Genomic DNA, 18735 nt, shown 5'->3' on the forward strand with positions numbered 1-18735 from the left:
CACTGTGTGGAGCTGATAGGCTTAATTACTCCCATGCTGCACTGATGGGACTTCTCACTACGCTCTTCTCTCTCTCCCGGTTCACTGTGGTTCCATCGCTGAGGGACGGCTGCATGAAAGTACGCTGATTACTGGTCAGGGCCCCTTTCATCACTGCTGCACCCTTCCTCCAGCGAGAGCGTGAATTGTGAAAGCAAGCATACACAGAAAAAGCCCAGAAGAGGAGTTTAAAGTATGTAAATATTAGCTCTGATAAAATCGTGGTTGAAGTAGACAATGCTGAGAGCAGCTCCAGTGCTGACAAGTAAACATTACATGGGTGGTGGCACAAAATGTATTTTACTAATTAGGAACTGATTGGATATAAGGCGGTTTTACCAGCACGTAAAATACAGTGAGGCATAGGTCATTTGTCCCACATGGTTCAACAGCTAATCATTTTTCAAGAAATATGTGCTGTATAAGTTAAAGTCGCCTTCCACAGCACAGAGTGGAAAAAAAGCTACAAGCATTGAAATAAATGTGCTCTCATAAACACAGCTGCTTCGGGGCTGAAACAGGGAAAACAACAACTACGCTATAACGAGAACAATGACTAATTGTCACCCAAGAAACACGCATGATGGATAACAACGGTTATTTAACGGGAGAGTGTGCTGAGGTCAGAATTCGCTTGGCTCTTTGCCAGGATTCAAAAGCAACATCTTGAATAGTAAAGAGATTACGGATTTAAAAAAAAAAAGATAGCGAGGGCAGTCTTTTGTGTGGTGTGGTGGAATGGCAGAGAGGATTTTATGCAAAACTATGCAAATTCCCTCAACTCTGTCACAAGAGCTATGGGAGAACCATGGCACACAGTGTAATAATGGCAGAGATACTCTGGGGCCAGTTACACAGCATGTGAATCTAGTAACTTTTTCAAATACGTTGTCTCAATTCTGGTGAGCAACAGTGCATGTATTTATTCATTTTTGTTTCAACATGTTGTATTGCTGTCCCTTTCCGAACTGTTGTACAGAGCCCCAGCGATGCCATACGGGGTGGGGGGTGTCAGGGGGGTTAACAAAATTCCAAGGGCCCTGGTTGACAGGGACCCTCAAAAATTTTGTAATCATAATAGTGCAAGGATGGGGAGGCCTGGGTGGAGGGGCCAACCTTCATGGGGCCAACCCAAAATCCCTGGCAGTAATTTAGCTGAGCAGTTGAGGGCAGAGCAGGCAGGTAATGGTGGATAGATTTGGCAGCTTTGGCAGCTTTGACTTTTGGCAAATTTATTTGCGAGATTTGAAAGCTAGCTGAAACAAATTTATTCCCAGCAGCTCAAAAAAAAAAAAAAACTGCTGCCTTTTGCATTTTATATTTAAATAACCAAGAAGGACTTTGGCTTTCTGCAAGACAAGAATTCCTGTAGGTATTAGCTTTTCATTGGTTATGTTATGGATTTGGCATTTTTGGCAGACATAATATGTCTTGTTCGTTTCAAATTTTTAAATAAGTCTGGAAAACCAGCTACACACTAATGAAGGAGGAATTGAACAGACAGTGGAATGAAGTAATGTTACCAGCCAGGGATTCAGGATTTCGGGGTTTTTCAATTGTCAGTGATTCCATATTTGTTTATGGGACTGACTTGCTTAGATCTTTAGAGAGAAAAATGCCCCTAATCCAAAGTTCACATAGTGGGCAAGCCAGTGACTATTTTACATACTAGAGGACAGCTTGTGTATATTAGAGAAGAAATAATCCCTCTTTGCTAGCCTGTGGGTGTCTGGTGCATTGTTGGGAGGACTTAATGCAGTGGCTAACTTTAACCTACCCTACACCTGGCAGGGCAATATGATAAACCACTTATGGTCAATTGACATCACATGCACAGTTTCCTTGGAAATGTCACCGATAGCAATGATAGTAATGCCTTGCTGGTCTTCTCTCCATGCCCAGCAAGACTGGGGTCACAATTACATAAGGCAAAAGGAAATTCTGTATATTTTATTGTGAAATTAATAGTTGTCTCTGCACTGTACCTAGTTTCATATGCCATAAATTTGGCTGAGTAATATGTAATGAGTGAGCTGGAGTATATACTCTTGATACCGAGTAAAGAGTAAAGCCATTTGATATGTATTGTTACTGATGATTCATAGGAAGTTAGGCTGATTAGCTCTGGCCAACAATCTGTCTTTCAAAGGAACAAATGAGATATATTGGAAATAAATACAGGGATTTCAAGCAATCCTAACAGTACTAGGCCAAGGCTAGCTGTGAAACCAATATTTGTTGGGCTTACGATGTAAAATCTCAATAACAAAAAAATAATATGATGATTTTTAGCCTGTTGTCATGACTTTAACACAATGCCAGTCATTCACACATGCTTTGCACAGGCATGGCCAAAGTAAACTTTACCTGGATAGAGACACTGCTGAAGGATCCCCCAATGACGCCCGCTATGGCTAAAGGGGTGTTTTCCTGCAGGGCGTAAGACCCGTCCGGGCAGATGAACTCGGTGTCATCCACTTTGGTGAGCGACGCCCTGACGAACTCCAGCGACTGCTCCAGAGCGTAGGTGTCTCGAGAGCAGGTGTCCAGGATGTGTGCCCCCAGCACAACGCCGGGCAGCAACGAGGGGTCCCGGTTGATCTCGTCGATGGCGAACAACATGGCCTCCAGCCGCTGTATCCCGCGGTCCTCGTTGATCCGTCCGCACTCGTCCATCCCCAGGCCCTTTTCGTGGACAGGGAAGAGGCCGCCCAACACCAGGTCTCCCTCAATCTTGATCTCCTTCCTGGTGAAGCCGGAGTCTCCGATTGACACGACGATCCCTCTGGAAAGCGTGAACAGCAGCAGCACTCCAATCCCCGCTGGCATATTTCTCATTTTCATTTCGGAAAAAGGGTGGTGCTACCGGCGATTCAGTCGGGGAGAAGGCTCAGAAGCAATGAGGCTCCCGTTTGACGTCCATGGAAGCGTCAGGAGGTGTCCTGTCTGGCTGAACATGGAGGAGGAGACTGCATGGGTTTCAGCTGCTGTCCTGCAAACAGATCAGCCAAAACACCTCACTATAGACAACTCAAATAGGGAGCTCTCTTGGACAGAAGGAGAAGGTCAAAATAATTATTTACTATTTTTTCAGAAATGTATGAGGTGTTAACAACACTACGCATTTATCTTAGTAATGGAAGACGTAATATACAGTCCAGTCCATAAGTATTTGGACATCGACACCATTTTTGTTGTTTTGGGTATTTACATCCATTGTGGGTGAACCGTGTATGAATTACAGCCCTTTTTTTGCTATTAGTTGCATATGGGACTATTATAGCTGTGTTTGTTGTCCTCTTGCTACTGTCCTACAGTATGCTTTTATGCATCTTACTAGTACGCCACTCTGAATATGAGCATCTGCTAAATAAAGGATTGTAACAGATGCAAACTGCAAAATATATAAATAAATACTGCAAGATGTTTTATGATAATTTTAAGTACTGTTTCAAGACAAGGGTGCAAAACAATATAAAAAATAATACAATTAGCAATCAGTAATGTCCACTTTAATTTGAAGCACAATAACATTGTAGCATTTTAACAGCATGTGGTTCTTTTTCAAAAATGAAAATGTAATTTTGGAATTTCATGGCCAAAAATGTATATAATGAAATGAAAATTTCACAGAGTAGCAACATACTAACCTTCAATGCGTATTTGAGTATTTATTTTCTATTACGAAATATGCTCCTTTTCCCGCACACTCTCTGAAATTACGCCATATGGTATCCAATGGTTATGTATGGTGAATCACCCTGTGATCAGAGGCCGATGCATGCTTTGTGTTTTGATCTAGGAGCATCACAAAGCCTACTTAATCTCATTTCTTTCCTCAGATTCCCTGGTTGACGATACATTTGAAAGCCTGGGTAAATCTGTTGTGCTGGCAGCACCTCAAAGCCAAGCAACCCATGTCCAGGGGACTGATTCAATTGCAGATATTTCTGAACCCAAACTGACGGCATGCTTATGAATCACTTAGCATGTAGGCTTGTTTTAAAAGTACATAACAACATGAGAATGTTTAATGAAAATAAAATACCATTCAGTCTATATAGGCGTCTAAAACTTTGACCACAGTGTAGAGAGTTCCGAGTGTCAAGCCTGGTCTTGATTGCTTCATGCTTGCAGCATACTTCACTGGCAAAATGTTCTGTGCTAAAATAACTGTGATAATATATTTTACTTTGATAGACTATATTTTTAACTGTGTAGGCCTGTACAGTGATGCCAAGATAACAAGCACAGATCTACTAGGAGGAAACAACAGTGACAGAACCTAACCACATTGGACACCTACAAACAACTGGGAATAGACGAAGTATGAAAGTCTGGATGCATTGGCAGTGTGTGCAACACTTCAGAGTGCTAATGCCATTTTAACACATTTTTCTTTTTCTGACACTCAAAGTGATGTAGTTGTGAAGTGTAAAATAATAAAAGGAAGCTTTTGCCTAGCCAACCAATTCCCAGGCTGTAGAAATAACCCGGTCAAGACCGTGAATGGGGACAGCCCCACTTCACTGCTCTGGCAACCTTTCAACTGAGTCAGAATCTAGTGGTGTAAAAGGCTTACAGACAGGTAACCCAAGGTCTACAGATGAAAATTAGCCACCCTGTCTGACTGGTACACTTACAGAAATGTCATTAATGTGCACTGAGCATGTCAAATAAACTAATAATAAATAAAACAAAAACCAAGCCAGTTCATCACGTGTGCAAGATAACTTGTTGTGAAAAGTGGAATATTAAAGTCATGAATACCTGATGTTTGAAAACATTAATAGTAATACTAATGCACACTACTATTATTGGTCCAATCAGATGTAAGACACATACAGTCCATTGGCCCAGTTATGTCATGGTTAGCCCAGCGGTTTGAATAATTTAGAGGATGGACACCTCGGTTCCTATATCTTGTGGATGCTTATACCCTGATGTCAGGCATGCTTCTGCACTTTCCCTTCAGACTGCTCAGTGCTTCCAGTTTTCCTATAAAGCAAACAGCTAAAGAATGGATATTTACAGATATTTTTCAGACACCTTTCTCTGCACTTCACAATGTGGGATTGGTTTTTGGAAGTGCTAAAATGTTGAATTTATTAATAATTAATTTTAGATTTTATACATCATGTGAAAAATGACCAAAAATGAGAGCAAGTTGCTCAGGTTGGATGCCACTGTTCAGACAGTTTAGCAATACCAATGAAAACAACAACAGATGTCTGCAGTACATTGTTGTCACTCCGAATTTGTGGTGAGAAATAAAACTGAAGTCAAAGGCATGGGCTTCAAACTTTCCTGGGTAAAACTGGCATTCAAAGAAACCAGAGAACACTTGAATATATCTTTAAAGATGTACATGATAATGAGAAATTGCCTAAAGACTAGTACATAATTTCACAAATCATCAGTAATGACCTTTTCTCATCACTAAAGATATGCTAATGCTAATACCATTATGCTGTTATTGTCATCACTAAGTAACTAATAAATGAAGGCACACACAAAAAAAGTCCGCTTTTTTATTACCAAAATCTTGGAGTATTTGGGGCAACTCACATTTGTTCATGTTTGTTGTCCTTGGAAATTCAGTATTTATCATATTTCTCTTAGTATGCTGATTTCCATGTCAACCTCATTAGAATTAAAAGCCCTCTGTGCTTGGGGAAAAACAAATTTGCCGCGACTCCTCTCTCCCCCTGTTAGTCTGCAGTGCATGCTAATGACTGCTTTTCTTATACGCGGAGCAGTCTCTGTCAGCACTCGTTGAGCCTAAGATGATGCTCTGACACTACAGAGAGCAGTGGTTTCTTCACAGAAGCTAACAGAGGAATATGATTGATCACCATTACAATACTTACACACAGTAAAAACAAACTTGAGTGCTTTTACTATATAAACCAAAAATCAAGTAGAATTCTTGACAGACACTGTACTTCAGAAGGAATTATTAGTGTGGTTGCTTCAGCAACGCACTACCTGTTCTATTGCATACGTCTTCTTTTTCTTTTTATTTTCTTTCTGCCTAAATTTCTGCACTCTTCTCCTCCGACAGCTTTTAAGCTGCCATTCTAACTTTATAATATTCAACTTGGCTCAGAGCAGTGTGCTTTGTGTTCACAATTAAGTATGTGGAGAAGTAAGGGGTAGGAGTATGTCTCTCTGTGGGCAAGGCCAATGGGTGTTATGATTTTCAAGATGTTTTTACAACATTGTTCCTATTGAGAAAGTTCCCTACTGCAAACGTAATATTATTTTCATTCCACCTAAATTATTTCACAGAACAACTCCTACAGCTTGATTCCAACTCCTGATTTTGGATTATTGAGTAGAAAATCTTTTGGCCATTACTTTTAATTAAAACTGAAGTTTTCCTTCAAAAAGGAAAATTAGGCATTCATAGCGCTTCCCCCTTATCATTATAAAGTAGATGTGCGTGGAAACTTTAGCCTATACAGGCCTGTCTAGGGTCATTTGGACAGTATCTGGTTAATGGAAAAATGTGCATCAACCTCATTAATTCTATCATACATCCTATCATATAACAGGATAATCAGGTGAGAACTATGATTGCTTAAATAAACACATACAACCAATCATCTATCTGTTCAACAAATTAAAGTGGACCGCAGGGATGCAAGCCCTTTGTTCTATGTAAGGGCACACTTATTTCTCCCATGCATTATTTCTGGAATCTGCCTACACTATGTTACATTATTAATTGGCTTATGCCATGCCCACATCCAGAGCAACTTGCATAGCTTGCATTGGATTTATTATCCATTTATAGCACTGGAAATTTCCTTGTAGTTCAGTGCCTTGGTTGGGCGTATAAAATCCAATCCTTCCAACCCCTGTGATACAAAGTGCAGGGCATTGGCTAGAAATCCAGTTGCATATCTACTGCTCTGTACAGCTGCCAAGCATTGAATGGAAAGGCATTATTATGACTGCAAATGGAGCTGTACTGCTGTATTCTGGAAAACAGAACAGGACCATGAGTGTAGCTGATCTATGGCCAATTCATTGTTAATACCGTTCACTGCATTGAAAGCATTCAATCAATTTAACTGGAACAGTAGCCATTTTTAATTTTTTAATTTGTCAAAAATTTAAAACCAATTTTTGTGACTATTAAGTCAAGCTTTTATTTTGAGGGTGAATTGCCCCAAAATATTAATGACCCCTCCTTAAACTTTAATCTTTGGCAAATGGCCATGGTATAAGCAGAAGAAATCCAATCCCGGGTGTGCATTAAGGGCTTTGAACACTCTGCGGAGGCTTCGCGGAGGGTGGCTCTTTGACTCCATGTCGTGCATTAAAACCCTTTAATACACACCTCATCATGGATAATTCCTAACTTAATATGCATAAAGGGCCACTCCTAGATTGGTGAGCATTAAACATGCAGTCATTGTGGGAAATCATTTTCATGGGAATAGGTGGTGTTTATCATTTGCGTGTCACAGGAAATTCAAACTGTCACATTAAAAATATTACTTAATAATAACAGAGAAAACCAAATTTATCATATAACCATATATATGGAGGTTGTCAAGGGGAGTTAAAAATGTTATTGACACATAAACTGGGAATAGCAGCATCCACTAATACTGAATAGTTTACAGACCTTGTAAATCACAGGTCTGAAAGATATGCAGTGATACATGTACTGTATGCATAAACTTACCAAACAGCCTAATGAACACCACAGTCACAACTTCCCAGCGTGTTAACGAACAGCCTAAAATGCTTACCAAAAATAGCCCCCTCATTTTATGAACTGTTATAATTAATAGGGCTCTTTTTGGACCACTGAGGAAATTTACAAAGTATTGAATGTGAAATGTTTCCCCCCCAAGCCATCTACTGCCAACTTTTCCCTGTAAAGCATTTTGCATCACCCTGGGTGTTCCTTAATTCCGCGTAACAAAATAATTGCAGGCTAATCCAACAAATTTGGAGTTAATGTGCAAAGATAAAAATATTACTGAAATTATCTGTTACCCTTATGTAACTACTTTTTCATGCTTTCAAATTCCTTTATTCTTTTCATGTCATCATCACCTGAGCAATACACTGTATCTTGCCGAAAACGACAGACCGATAACAATTTAAAGGCCTCGATAGTTGAACGATATGATTGATTTCCATTCAGTTTTCAAGAATAGCACACTCTGCATCGTGACAATAAAATATTACATTAACTCCAGCAGACCGTGCCTTTTACATATTTGTATTATATAGCTGGATATTTGTGTAAAAACTGCGTCTGACATGCATTTCACCAGGTTAGAACAGCAGTGATTCACCTTAGATTCAAACCTGTAGCCCACTTCAGTTTAATTTCCTCACCCCATTCCGTTATTCTACAGCTATCAGGACTGCGCAAAGGGACAGCTGAGGGATTTTAAATATCTAACTCACCTGAACAGAAATGGGAAATTCCTGAGGCTGCCTGGTCATGCTGCATGCCAAACAATTACCTGCAAGAGCGTGAAAACGGATTCAGCACATTCCAGAATTGACTCATTATTGCATCAGAGACTGAAAGTATTTCATTCTCCCTCTAACTTTGAACAATTGGGAGATCGGGATTCTCAAAGTGACACTGTGAGGCAAGGAAGGGTGCTCTTTTGCTGGCAAAGGTTTCTGTTTATTAAGATTAGTTAGCGAATGAAATTGCCTTATCCTGTACTCGGTGAAAGAATGTTCCAGACTATTAGATGAAAATGATGTCACTTTGGAGGCAGAACAACACATTTGATCTCCTCGACTGCATAAAGAAATTGCAATATGATCAATATGAGCACGTGAAAACAAATGCACAAAATACAAAACAGAATAACTATTAGGCCTACTACTACTATTACAACAACAACTACTATTACTATTACACACACACACATGCAGTACTGACTGGGTTTGGGGTGTCTGTTTTCATTCAGGATGCTGTAAGGTGTACATTGTGTCTTGTGGAAAACATCCTAACTTTCAATATGACATACAGGCAAAATCAGCTTGGTGTTGTACTGTAACTTCAATCTCTATTTGAAATGCTCCCTTCAAGCTGGCAGTTTCGATTGCCCATAGCGAGAAAAAAATGTGTATTAGAATTCCTTTGTTCATGTGCTGTTATTATAGCACAGTAGTGTAAGCATGTGTTACATCGCTATTTACAGGATAATTTACATTTGCACAATCTTTTCAGGTATATGAATATGCATGGTCAGTATTTTATGGTTCATATAATCTGTTCAGATATTCTATTTATAGTATGTCCATATGTGTGTCTGAAATTTCTCAGTTTCTTTTCAACATATGATGGGGGTTGAAGCCTAAGGCAAGTGTCCACTTCTGATTGGCCAATAAAGACATATTCTATTCTATTCTTTACTTCCTTTGAAAATAGATGAAAGGAACAATTGCATTTATGTACCTTTTCAATTGAAAGTAAACTTCATTCCAATGAACATAAAGAAATATTCCTCCTCAAACGATGCATTGCACTTTTGCCCCTTTAAGTACAAGCCTATTACAATAAGAAAACAAGAACAGCAGGAACTTATAGCATGTTAGGGCCGAAAAAAAGAAAAAAGAAAAGAGTACTATTCAGGACTTCACAGACTACCTGGATATCATCTAGCAGAAAAGCAGTTTGTCCTTGCTAACATATGCAAGAAATTACTAAGCAGTCAAACTTAAATAAGAACCAAATTGACTAATTCAATGAAAATATGTCATTTTTTATGTTTTTTTTTCAGGGTCTCTAGGAGAGTGGGTCAAGCAGTAGCTCTGAGTAGTGCAGAGGTGTACTACAGAGACTGAATCCCGCCTGTGCCAGCACCTGCTGCGGTCAGGAGCCCTGCAGGGCACAGTATAAATAGAAGGAAGTAGGGTGGCAATCAGCAGGGTATTTCCTGCCTCGGTGCGCAACAGTAACTCCTTCTGTTGGATCAGGTGCTAGCGATCTGACTGAACCGCTTGCATTAATTTGCTGTCCTCTGGTGCAGCCCATTTCAAATGGTTCAGAGGATGCTCCTGCCCCAAATTTACAAATAGCATTGAAATTTATTCTCTAACATTTAAGCACTACAAGCTGGTAAAAAAGAAATATGGACATAGACATAAAAATGTGTTGAGAAACAGCCAGAAGAATGGGACGCAATACACATTTAAACATTTTCAAAATGATACCAAATATAAAACACCTTGTGGTTATATTGATCCTGGCCCTTATTTAGCTTTCTTAGTGTGGAAGTATTTCCCCTGCATATTCCTTTCTACTATAGGAATGCTATGGTACTGAGGAGGCAGACATGCAGTGACAGTTTCAAATGTTCAACTGCCCCTTGTCCACACACACACACACACACACACACAAGTATATATACACACACACGCGCACAACATACACTGATGCATTTCACCACTGGGACACATCTGTCAGTATGTCAAGATTCCTTGTTACAGCACCCTCACAAAAGGAGGTCAGACACACTTGCACATGCTTCTCCTGCCTGCTGACGCTGCACAGAATGTGTACACAGGTTGTTGGACCTTCTAAGATCTGTTTCGGCCTGTTTTTTTCAGTAACGGCTCTCATCTGCCTACACTGTTTCACAGTTGTCTTGCAGTGACAATTTTAGGTTCAAGAAAGTACTGTGTTACTGCTGAGGGACGCATCTTTATTAAGTCAATAAATGCCTTCCTTCACATTTAAGTAGGACTGAGATCCATTTCTCACAAATTATAATGGGACAAAAAATATTGACAATACTAATACAGCCATCAGCACTAATGTGAACTACTTTTTGCATCATAATGCATAAAAGAAAACAGTCTTTCAAAATGGGAATCATTAGAGCAAGAACAGAAGTTAACAATGTTACCCAGTGAGCCAACTGCGCCTTCTGTGGGCATTGTATGCAAAGCTACCTGAATGAATATCACTGAGAAACAATATAGGCTATGATGCCACCAGCATTCACTATTTACACTTCTGTGAAGATAATTATAAAGCCAACCGTACAGCTAAAATTGTTAGGCCACTATCATTGGTTGGATCTGGTACAGTACACCAAGTACAGTATACCAAGTACACTTTGAATAAACAAATGAAAGATTATTTCACTACTCTTTCAGGCTTTGCAGGAATAACACTGTATTTAATACATAAAAGTATGGAAGGAAAACAGTAAGGAAAATAATCATTGTTTATCTATGACCACTTTTTATTTTGTACAGGCTTCCATCTCATACAATCTCTTTACTGTATGTTTGCTTTCCGTGACAAAACCTTTGATATCTGCAAAAACAGAATCAAGTTTTTTTTCCCATCTGAAAATATACACTCTATACATGGTGGTTAGATACTAGGTTTTGTTTCTATTCAGCATTCCGAATCTTATTTTGGCATAATTTTTCAAAGGCTGCATATAAACAACAACAAAAACAAAAATTCAATGTCTCTTCTTGATGTATTTTATGCTTCAGTGAACAAAACAGTACAAAAAAAAGCATAGTACTACAGGTACCCCCATACACAAGATGATAGGTGTGAGGGAGGGAGCAGACTGCATTGAGAAGCAAGGAAAATGTTGCGGAACACATATTAGCTTGACCACATCATTGGCGGAAGACACAAAGACAAACAGACAAAGTGAAGGCAACCATTACTGTGCTCACTGAACTGAAGCTGTCTGACCAGTCACGTTGTCATACCACGTTTCCTCACAGGGACTGTGAGGTGGAAATGTGGGGATTGGAAAACAAACGGGGCCAAGCTCCATTCGAACCTTCAGGCGCCTGGCCAACCTTATGAAGTGCAAAGCAGAAATTAGCTTCCCCCCCCCCTTTTCTTTTTAGCCACATAGGCGTCTAATTTAATGGCCCTTACTGCACCTCCCTCTGAGTAAATTAGTTTCACAGGGTTCATGTAGGTTATCTATCCCAAAATGTTAATTATATACCATGCAAATCCAGATATGCATCTATAATTTATTAATTGGGAGATGTCTTTTTGAAAACTTTTTAACGTAATTTCCTTTTAGCACTCAATTTGATACGGCAAATCAAACTTTTATGCCGTGTCTGCACTGTTACGTCCTTTGTCAACCCGAGAGAGTGCGCACAAGTTCGCAAGCCCTCAGAAACGCACAGTTTCTTTTCCCTGCAGCCCACCATCTGAGCTGTGCAGTTACCGTGCCGTATTGGGTCAGTTGGCACAGGCTGAACGCACAATAGATCAAAAGAGATGCAGTTGAGGGATGAGGCAGGGAGTGCTCATCCAACTGAAACACTTGCCTCCCAGGCTAATATTGTGGCCAATTATGAACGGCAGCGTGGGACTCCTGGTCAGTCAGTATTAGCACAGTCAGGATCCGATGCAGATCTTGGGTCACATCACTGCCCAGGGAAGTGCTTCGGCAGAATATGCCAGCTGGGACACATGCTTTTTGTACTTCTGCCTGTGGCTGTACCTCATCATTCCCAAAGCCCATTGCCATTCTCAAAAACACATTCTAACCGACATAAAGCATGCTGTAAAGATGCTGTTTATTATACAATATTCATTTAGACTTTTGTTTCACTTTAACATCATTGTGGGTTTAATACTCTTTGAAGCTTTTACACAGTTCAGTCATATTTTTTAACTGCTCCACTGCTACATTGTCAATTTTAGAAAATTCACAGGAGATCCAATATAAAAACAAAATGAGTGTGACTATACAAAAACTGGTTCTATTTACTCACAATGAGACAGACAGATGACTGATTTTATGCTTTGCTCTCATTTAACAGAAGAAGAGGAAAGGTATGTATGGTGGTCTTTATGCCTGGGGAATGGTAACCAGTTTTGACCTACGAAGACCTTTTGGTTCTGATGTGGATAATCTGAGTTTTGGAAAAACTGAACATGTTGTTAGGAAATGCGGAAAGAAAGCAAGAGGACACAGAAGCAGACAGAAACAAGGAGGGGAAACCAATTAAAAACTAATTGGAAAAACCCAGAAGGTCCTGAAAAATAACCTCTGTTACAGTACTGCTCTGAAGCAATGTAAGAGCCATTCAGATATGCAGTTCAAGGTCATTTTTAACACACATCAATAAAACTGGAAACACTTTCATAGCAGTGAATTTGACCCAGCCAACCTGTTTCTCTTTATTTCTTTTCCCCAGCTAAATATGGACCCTGCTGTTGTAATGCCTGTTTTTATTATTTAACCTAATAACAAGTTACAATGATCCTTAATCATACATGTTCAGAGTTTCCATAATAAACTTACTGTGGCGATCAGACTACATGAGGTTTTCTATATATCCCAAAACATTGATACAGATAAATGTAACGCTTGATAAACTACTATAGCCATTTCAGGTTTGTCTATGTTTACACGCAGTCTTTTTCATGAATAAAGCCCCATGCTTCATAACCTGAGAATGTGGCTGGTCTCACCTTACCATTGGAAATGTGATTCCTTGATTAACATTAATATGGTGGTATGAATGTGACATCGGACTGCGTGTACTAAGGTTTTAATCGTATCCGATTCGATTACGTTATTTATGTTACTGAAACTGTTAATGATTACTGACAGGTCAAAGCTGTCTGAAGTAAAATTCCACAGGGGTAGGCTTAATAGTTACGGAGTAAAAAAGCAAAATCCAAAAACTGCTATAATTATGGTGCATCTCTCCTATATTTACTTACTGTCGATCATTTTGTCAAGTCATGGGCAGCTATTTGGTGCTGTGAATGTAAATCAGGCATCAACACTAACTAGCAACTGTACATAGCGGTTGATAATGAGTCCGTTGACTGTGGAGAATTAACATTTTCTTTTGCTTGACAGGACATAATTAATTTTAATACAAACTTCACATTCATTCAACAACCACAGAATTGGGACCATGTCTTATTACTAGGATCGCCATTTTTAAATCGCTGAATGATGCATCCTTGCCCCTCCTGCGGGTGCTTGAGCAATTCTTTGAAACACGTAACTTCCCCTTTACAAAATGAAAGCGCGAATGGCGTGCGTTTGGCCTGCACGCTTGAAGAACAAAATGCGGTATGTTATATTATGTTCGTTTAATTCGTTATGTTAATCAAGTAGTTAAAAGTGCCTTGATAAAAATCTGTATTTTGCAGCCAGATATCTTAAATTCACGCAGCAGGTTGAGTACCGTGGCGTGGCATCTTAATTGTCGCGAACTATTCAGTGTTACACGCATCATTGACGTTGTAAAGTCGGCACGTTGCATTTTATTACTCACACTTGTTTGAACTAAATTCGGATACCCCTCTGTGATTCTGAAATGAAGAGAGCATACTTAATTTTATAATTGTACTGTTCGCTGTTGTGGGGAGGAAATAATCTCTGGTGTCACTTACCAGGGCTTGGTATTATTCATGGACTACTTTGTTTGTCGTTGTGTTTTGTATCAGTGTACAGGGCGTACCTCATGCCCCGAATTCATGTTCAACGATTGTGTTATAATATGTAGGCAGTACTTTACGCGTACCACGAAAAACTTATTCCATTTGCTGGGTGCCATCTTTTTGGGTGGGTAACTCTTACCGTGACTTAAATTAAAAAAAAAAATGTATTTGAAAATTATATTATATTTTTATTTATTTATTTTTGGGTCCCGTTAGGCCACCTGGCTGTGTCACCTAGGTTTTCACTGGTCGTTGCCATCATCACCTACAGTTTGGGGTGTTAATGTTCAATATTGTGTGTTTTAAAAAATTGTTTTGTATGTAAATGTGTAAACCTACATTGTGATTAAACATCCTCCTGTGTGTAAATCTACTATGTAAATCTGTGCTCATCTAAGACTCAGCTGCTGTTACTCTGTATTGTTGACCACGGTTTTCCCAGTTATTTTATATACCCATGTGTGTGTTGTAGAGTACTAAGTGTCAGTCTGACACCCTGGGTGACCATAGTTGGCAAGGCTCATTGAAGCCTATGCTAAGCATTATCAGTAGCACTACTCTTCACTTATTTGTTTGGCTTGTGTGTTTATTAATTAATTTACTGATTTATTTATACTGGTTAATTACAATATGGGATTTCGATTTTATTGTTTGGTTTTATTCACCATCTCCTTCTGTCCCTCAACATAAGCCTTGGGTCTACCCTATAGTGCCACCTTTTGGCAACCATGGCCTGGGCCCTAGTGCCCTGGCCCCTTTATCTGTGTCTGCCCATTAGTGGGGTGCTGTGCAGTGAGGATATAGTGTCTGTTTAGGCTCTCTCTTAGGTCATTAGTGGGCCTGTTTTGTACAGTTCCACTCTACCTATTTCATAGTAACATGGAGTGTACCCCTTGTACTAGTAGCTTACTCTAACAGCTTATCCCTAAATCCCTTCCCCTTAATATTTCAGGGAACTTAGGGGTTGAGCCCTTCCCATAATACCTTCAGGTGGCCGATGGATCCGTTTTTGAGTGCAAACATTCCACTTGATTAACTGCAAAACCCCAAATTATGTGCATTTATCAGTGATCATGCAATCAATGGTGGGGCAATATCCGTGGTCCCAGATGAAAATGCACAGAAGGTCGTGTTTTGCAAGTTATATTTGTGACTTTGCTTCCATACCTGGATTCCCCAAATAGAAGGGGGAAACTATTTTCACAGAAATGTAACTGACTGATGGATGTCATTTTGTTTTTATGGACAAAAAATAAATAGAAGTTTCTAAATTGAAGAAAACTTTCACAAAAAAAAGATTAGTGTCACAAGAAATGCACTATATTTCAGCTTTTTTCCCCCCAGAACAGCACTGTAGCACTGTTACGTAAAGCTCTCCTGGGGCATTCTGAAATTAAATGGGACAGGGACATTTTCTATTAAATTAGCCCATTCAGATAGTAATTATAATCAGATTAGATCATGCAGATTTCTGTGGTGCTTGCATGAAATAAAGTCTTCATGGGCGGCTTGGCAGCGCTTCATCACCTAAATTAACCATATTAATTCTGTATGCATTTTTACCATATGCAAGTAAGTATAGCCTACATGACCAATGTGTACCCTTTTGATCTAGAACTACAAAATGATTAGAATCTAACCCACCATGCTTTACCGTTTAATATTTGCCATCTACTTGTAAATCTCATTCCGACTGCGGAGTAATTGCAATTAAAATACAACCCAATATTTCACCAGAAATATTTTAATATTTCATATATTTCAAATATTTTTGGTTACCACGTCTATTGGTAATTTGTTTTGCAGAATATAACTAATTCAAAAGTGATCATTTAAGCACGCTTTCAGGGAACTGCTTTATAAGTCTCAATTAGCCATTCAGGATGAAAACACGCATGGCATTCCAGAGTTGCTCAGTAGCTCACTCTGTAAAAGCCCACTGGCTGGCAACCCCACAGGGGTGGCACATCATTTGCGTTGCTCGGGGATACAGTCGGTAGGTATATTGCGCGGATGTAGCACTGTTCATTGCTCGAGTGATTCCCGCTGGCCGTCTAGGCACCTGTGGCTAGCTCTCTCTGCGCATGCGTATAAATGGGTCTCCTCCGCCCCAGCTCTGCACAATGAACAAAACAAAAAATTCTGAGAACTATTCCAATTCCCAACAACTGTGTATTTAACCTCCATGAGAACTTTGAAAATTGACTGTTAAAATCGATATTTCCACATGAATGTCTTCTCTTTTAGGAGCTAAACAGCCAGAAGCATGTCCCCCAGGAGCTGGGTGCTGTAAAAGATGCGAAAGGGAGTTCATACTGGAAAAAAACTGATTACCCATGCACCTTCTAACTGGATAATAGCTCTAAAAATGTAATGAGGTGATTTTTAGCAGCGGAATCACATATTTATACTGTACAGAATGCAGTTATGTTTTAATAGGCAATAAAACGGTACAGTTGTTTTGAAGTGCCAACACTTTTTTGGCTAATAATTGCAGCACACAAAGGGGATGCTGACTTCTTTTTTTTTAGCTAAGAATTATGTTTGTGTGTAGAGACGTATTCATATAGATGCCAAAACTGCAATTCTGCTGTGTGGGTGTATGATACCACTGGATTGATGATACTTGGTTGTTTTTTTGTAAATGCAATGGCACTGCTATTTATAACAGACAAACCACAAAGAAGATTATACTAAAGCAAGCTACTTTGGACTCACAGCCAATGTCTTTTTGAATATAATGACTTGGAGTTTATAAACATTTGTCCTTGTTTGATTTATAATTTAAAGAAAAGTACAACAAAAATGACTTCATCAAATGCTACCTGTTTAACATGAACAAATTATTGAATCCAGGCTAATGCCTCATTGCTATTCAGAAGGATAAGTTGAAAAGAAACATTAGTGGGTAAACACAACAGGCATTGCTGTCTCTAAGCTGCACATCTTTTCAAGAAATTGTCTGAGAACTCTTCTCTCGGGTTATTGGGGTGGAGCGTAGTTGGGTTTGAAACATCCTGGCTACTTCCCCGAGTTTGTGAGGACAGACCTCAAGGCCACAGAACTACACTATGCTTTCAAAATTAATACATAGGATCAATTTCTGGTACATCCTAGAAATTCCTCGCGAGCAAAAATTGCAGACTGCCCTTCAGAAATGAAGATGCCTGTCTGCTTTTTGCAGTGCTTTTTGGTTGTGGATTGAACTGGTTTATGCTGTGTGCTCTATAAATAAAAGGAAGCACATCCACTGTGGATGTGTATCTGTCTGCAATGCAGAACACAGTCAGCTGTACCCTTATCTAATATTATTGCAGATGCACAATTAAGACAACATTGAGGAGAAGATGGCCTTCCTCCACCTCAGTTGAGGATGGAACATTTGCCAGTTTCATGTTCACATATTGTGGCCTTCGTGCAATAGGTCATGTGGTGTAGAATGAACTGCATGATGCCCACACAAATGAATACATGGACATCTTTGCTCTTCAGTCTACCTGACAAAGATCCTATGAAGTCTGAACATTGTCCATTTCATTATATGTGCAATTAATTGTGTGAGAACATTACAATCATGGTCCATCAGCTGAAAGAGAATTTGGAGAGTTATCTTCTAAAAGACAAATTTTAACTCCAAAATACTGAGCTGGCTGTAAAGATATTTGCCAATTGGGGCATATGGGTTAAAAAGACCATTTGCTTTGTCACCCATGCATTCCAAATAGGTGAGAAAAGCTTCATAATTAGAGAATGTCAAACCCACGGATCATATCCAATGATCTATTGGGCGATTAATGAAAAAGTATATTAAAAGGACTATGCATACGACTTGTGGCTCTCTCTCACCTGAAATCAGATTGGATTTCACTTTAATCTATTTTTACACCCTCATATATCATACGGGTGTCATGCCTGTTAATCGTTTTTCTAGTGTTATTTGGACCACATCAACACAAGTCACTCAAAGCTAAGGACTGGCTCAATCTTGGGGCTTTGCGAGGCTCTGCCTGTGGGTGAAGTGGCTAGCAGCGCGCGGTCCACGCCTTGCCCCCGCTGGGCTCCCTGCATGGACGCTGCGCACAGCGGTTGTCGACCGCTCCATTATTTATAAAGAGCCTCCTGACACAGAGTGGAAACAGCTGTGTCTCTGCACTGCCCTTTTGAGGACGCATTTCATATGTAGGCTAAGAATACTACACCTCGCTGCGTGACTTTCGCTCGTCACATAATTTTGCTGAATC

At 39.6% G+C, this 18735-nt stretch overlaps 1 protein-coding gene across 3 annotated transcripts in view; it reads right to left on the reverse strand.

The window, feature by feature from the left end:
* The window catches only part of LOC118232260 (metabotropic glutamate receptor 3-like), a 39823-nt gene that overhangs the window by 16356 nt on the left and 4732 nt on the right, over positions 1–18735 (reverse strand). The window contains exons 1-3 of one of the 3 annotated variants that reach the window (XM_035427094.1): positions 9488–9536; positions 8476–8534; positions 2407–3031 (exon numbers count right to left, since the gene is read on the reverse strand). In XM_035427094.1, the coding sequence (XP_035282985.1) occupies positions 2407–2883 (477 nt within the window). In that variant the 5' untranslated portion in view covers positions 2884–3031; positions 8476–8534; positions 9488–9536. Of the gene's footprint in view, positions 1–2406; positions 3032–8475; positions 8535–9487; positions 9537–18735 lie in introns of those variants that run through there. The other 2 variants (XM_035427093.1, XM_035427092.1) reach the window with 2 other exon arrangements.

Source organism: Anguilla anguilla, chromosome 7 (assembly GCF_013347855.1).
Source record: "Anguilla anguilla isolate fAngAng1 chromosome 7, fAngAng1.pri, whole genome shotgun sequence".
Classification (NCBI taxonomy): domain Eukaryota; kingdom Metazoa; phylum Chordata; class Actinopteri; order Anguilliformes; family Anguillidae; genus Anguilla; species Anguilla anguilla.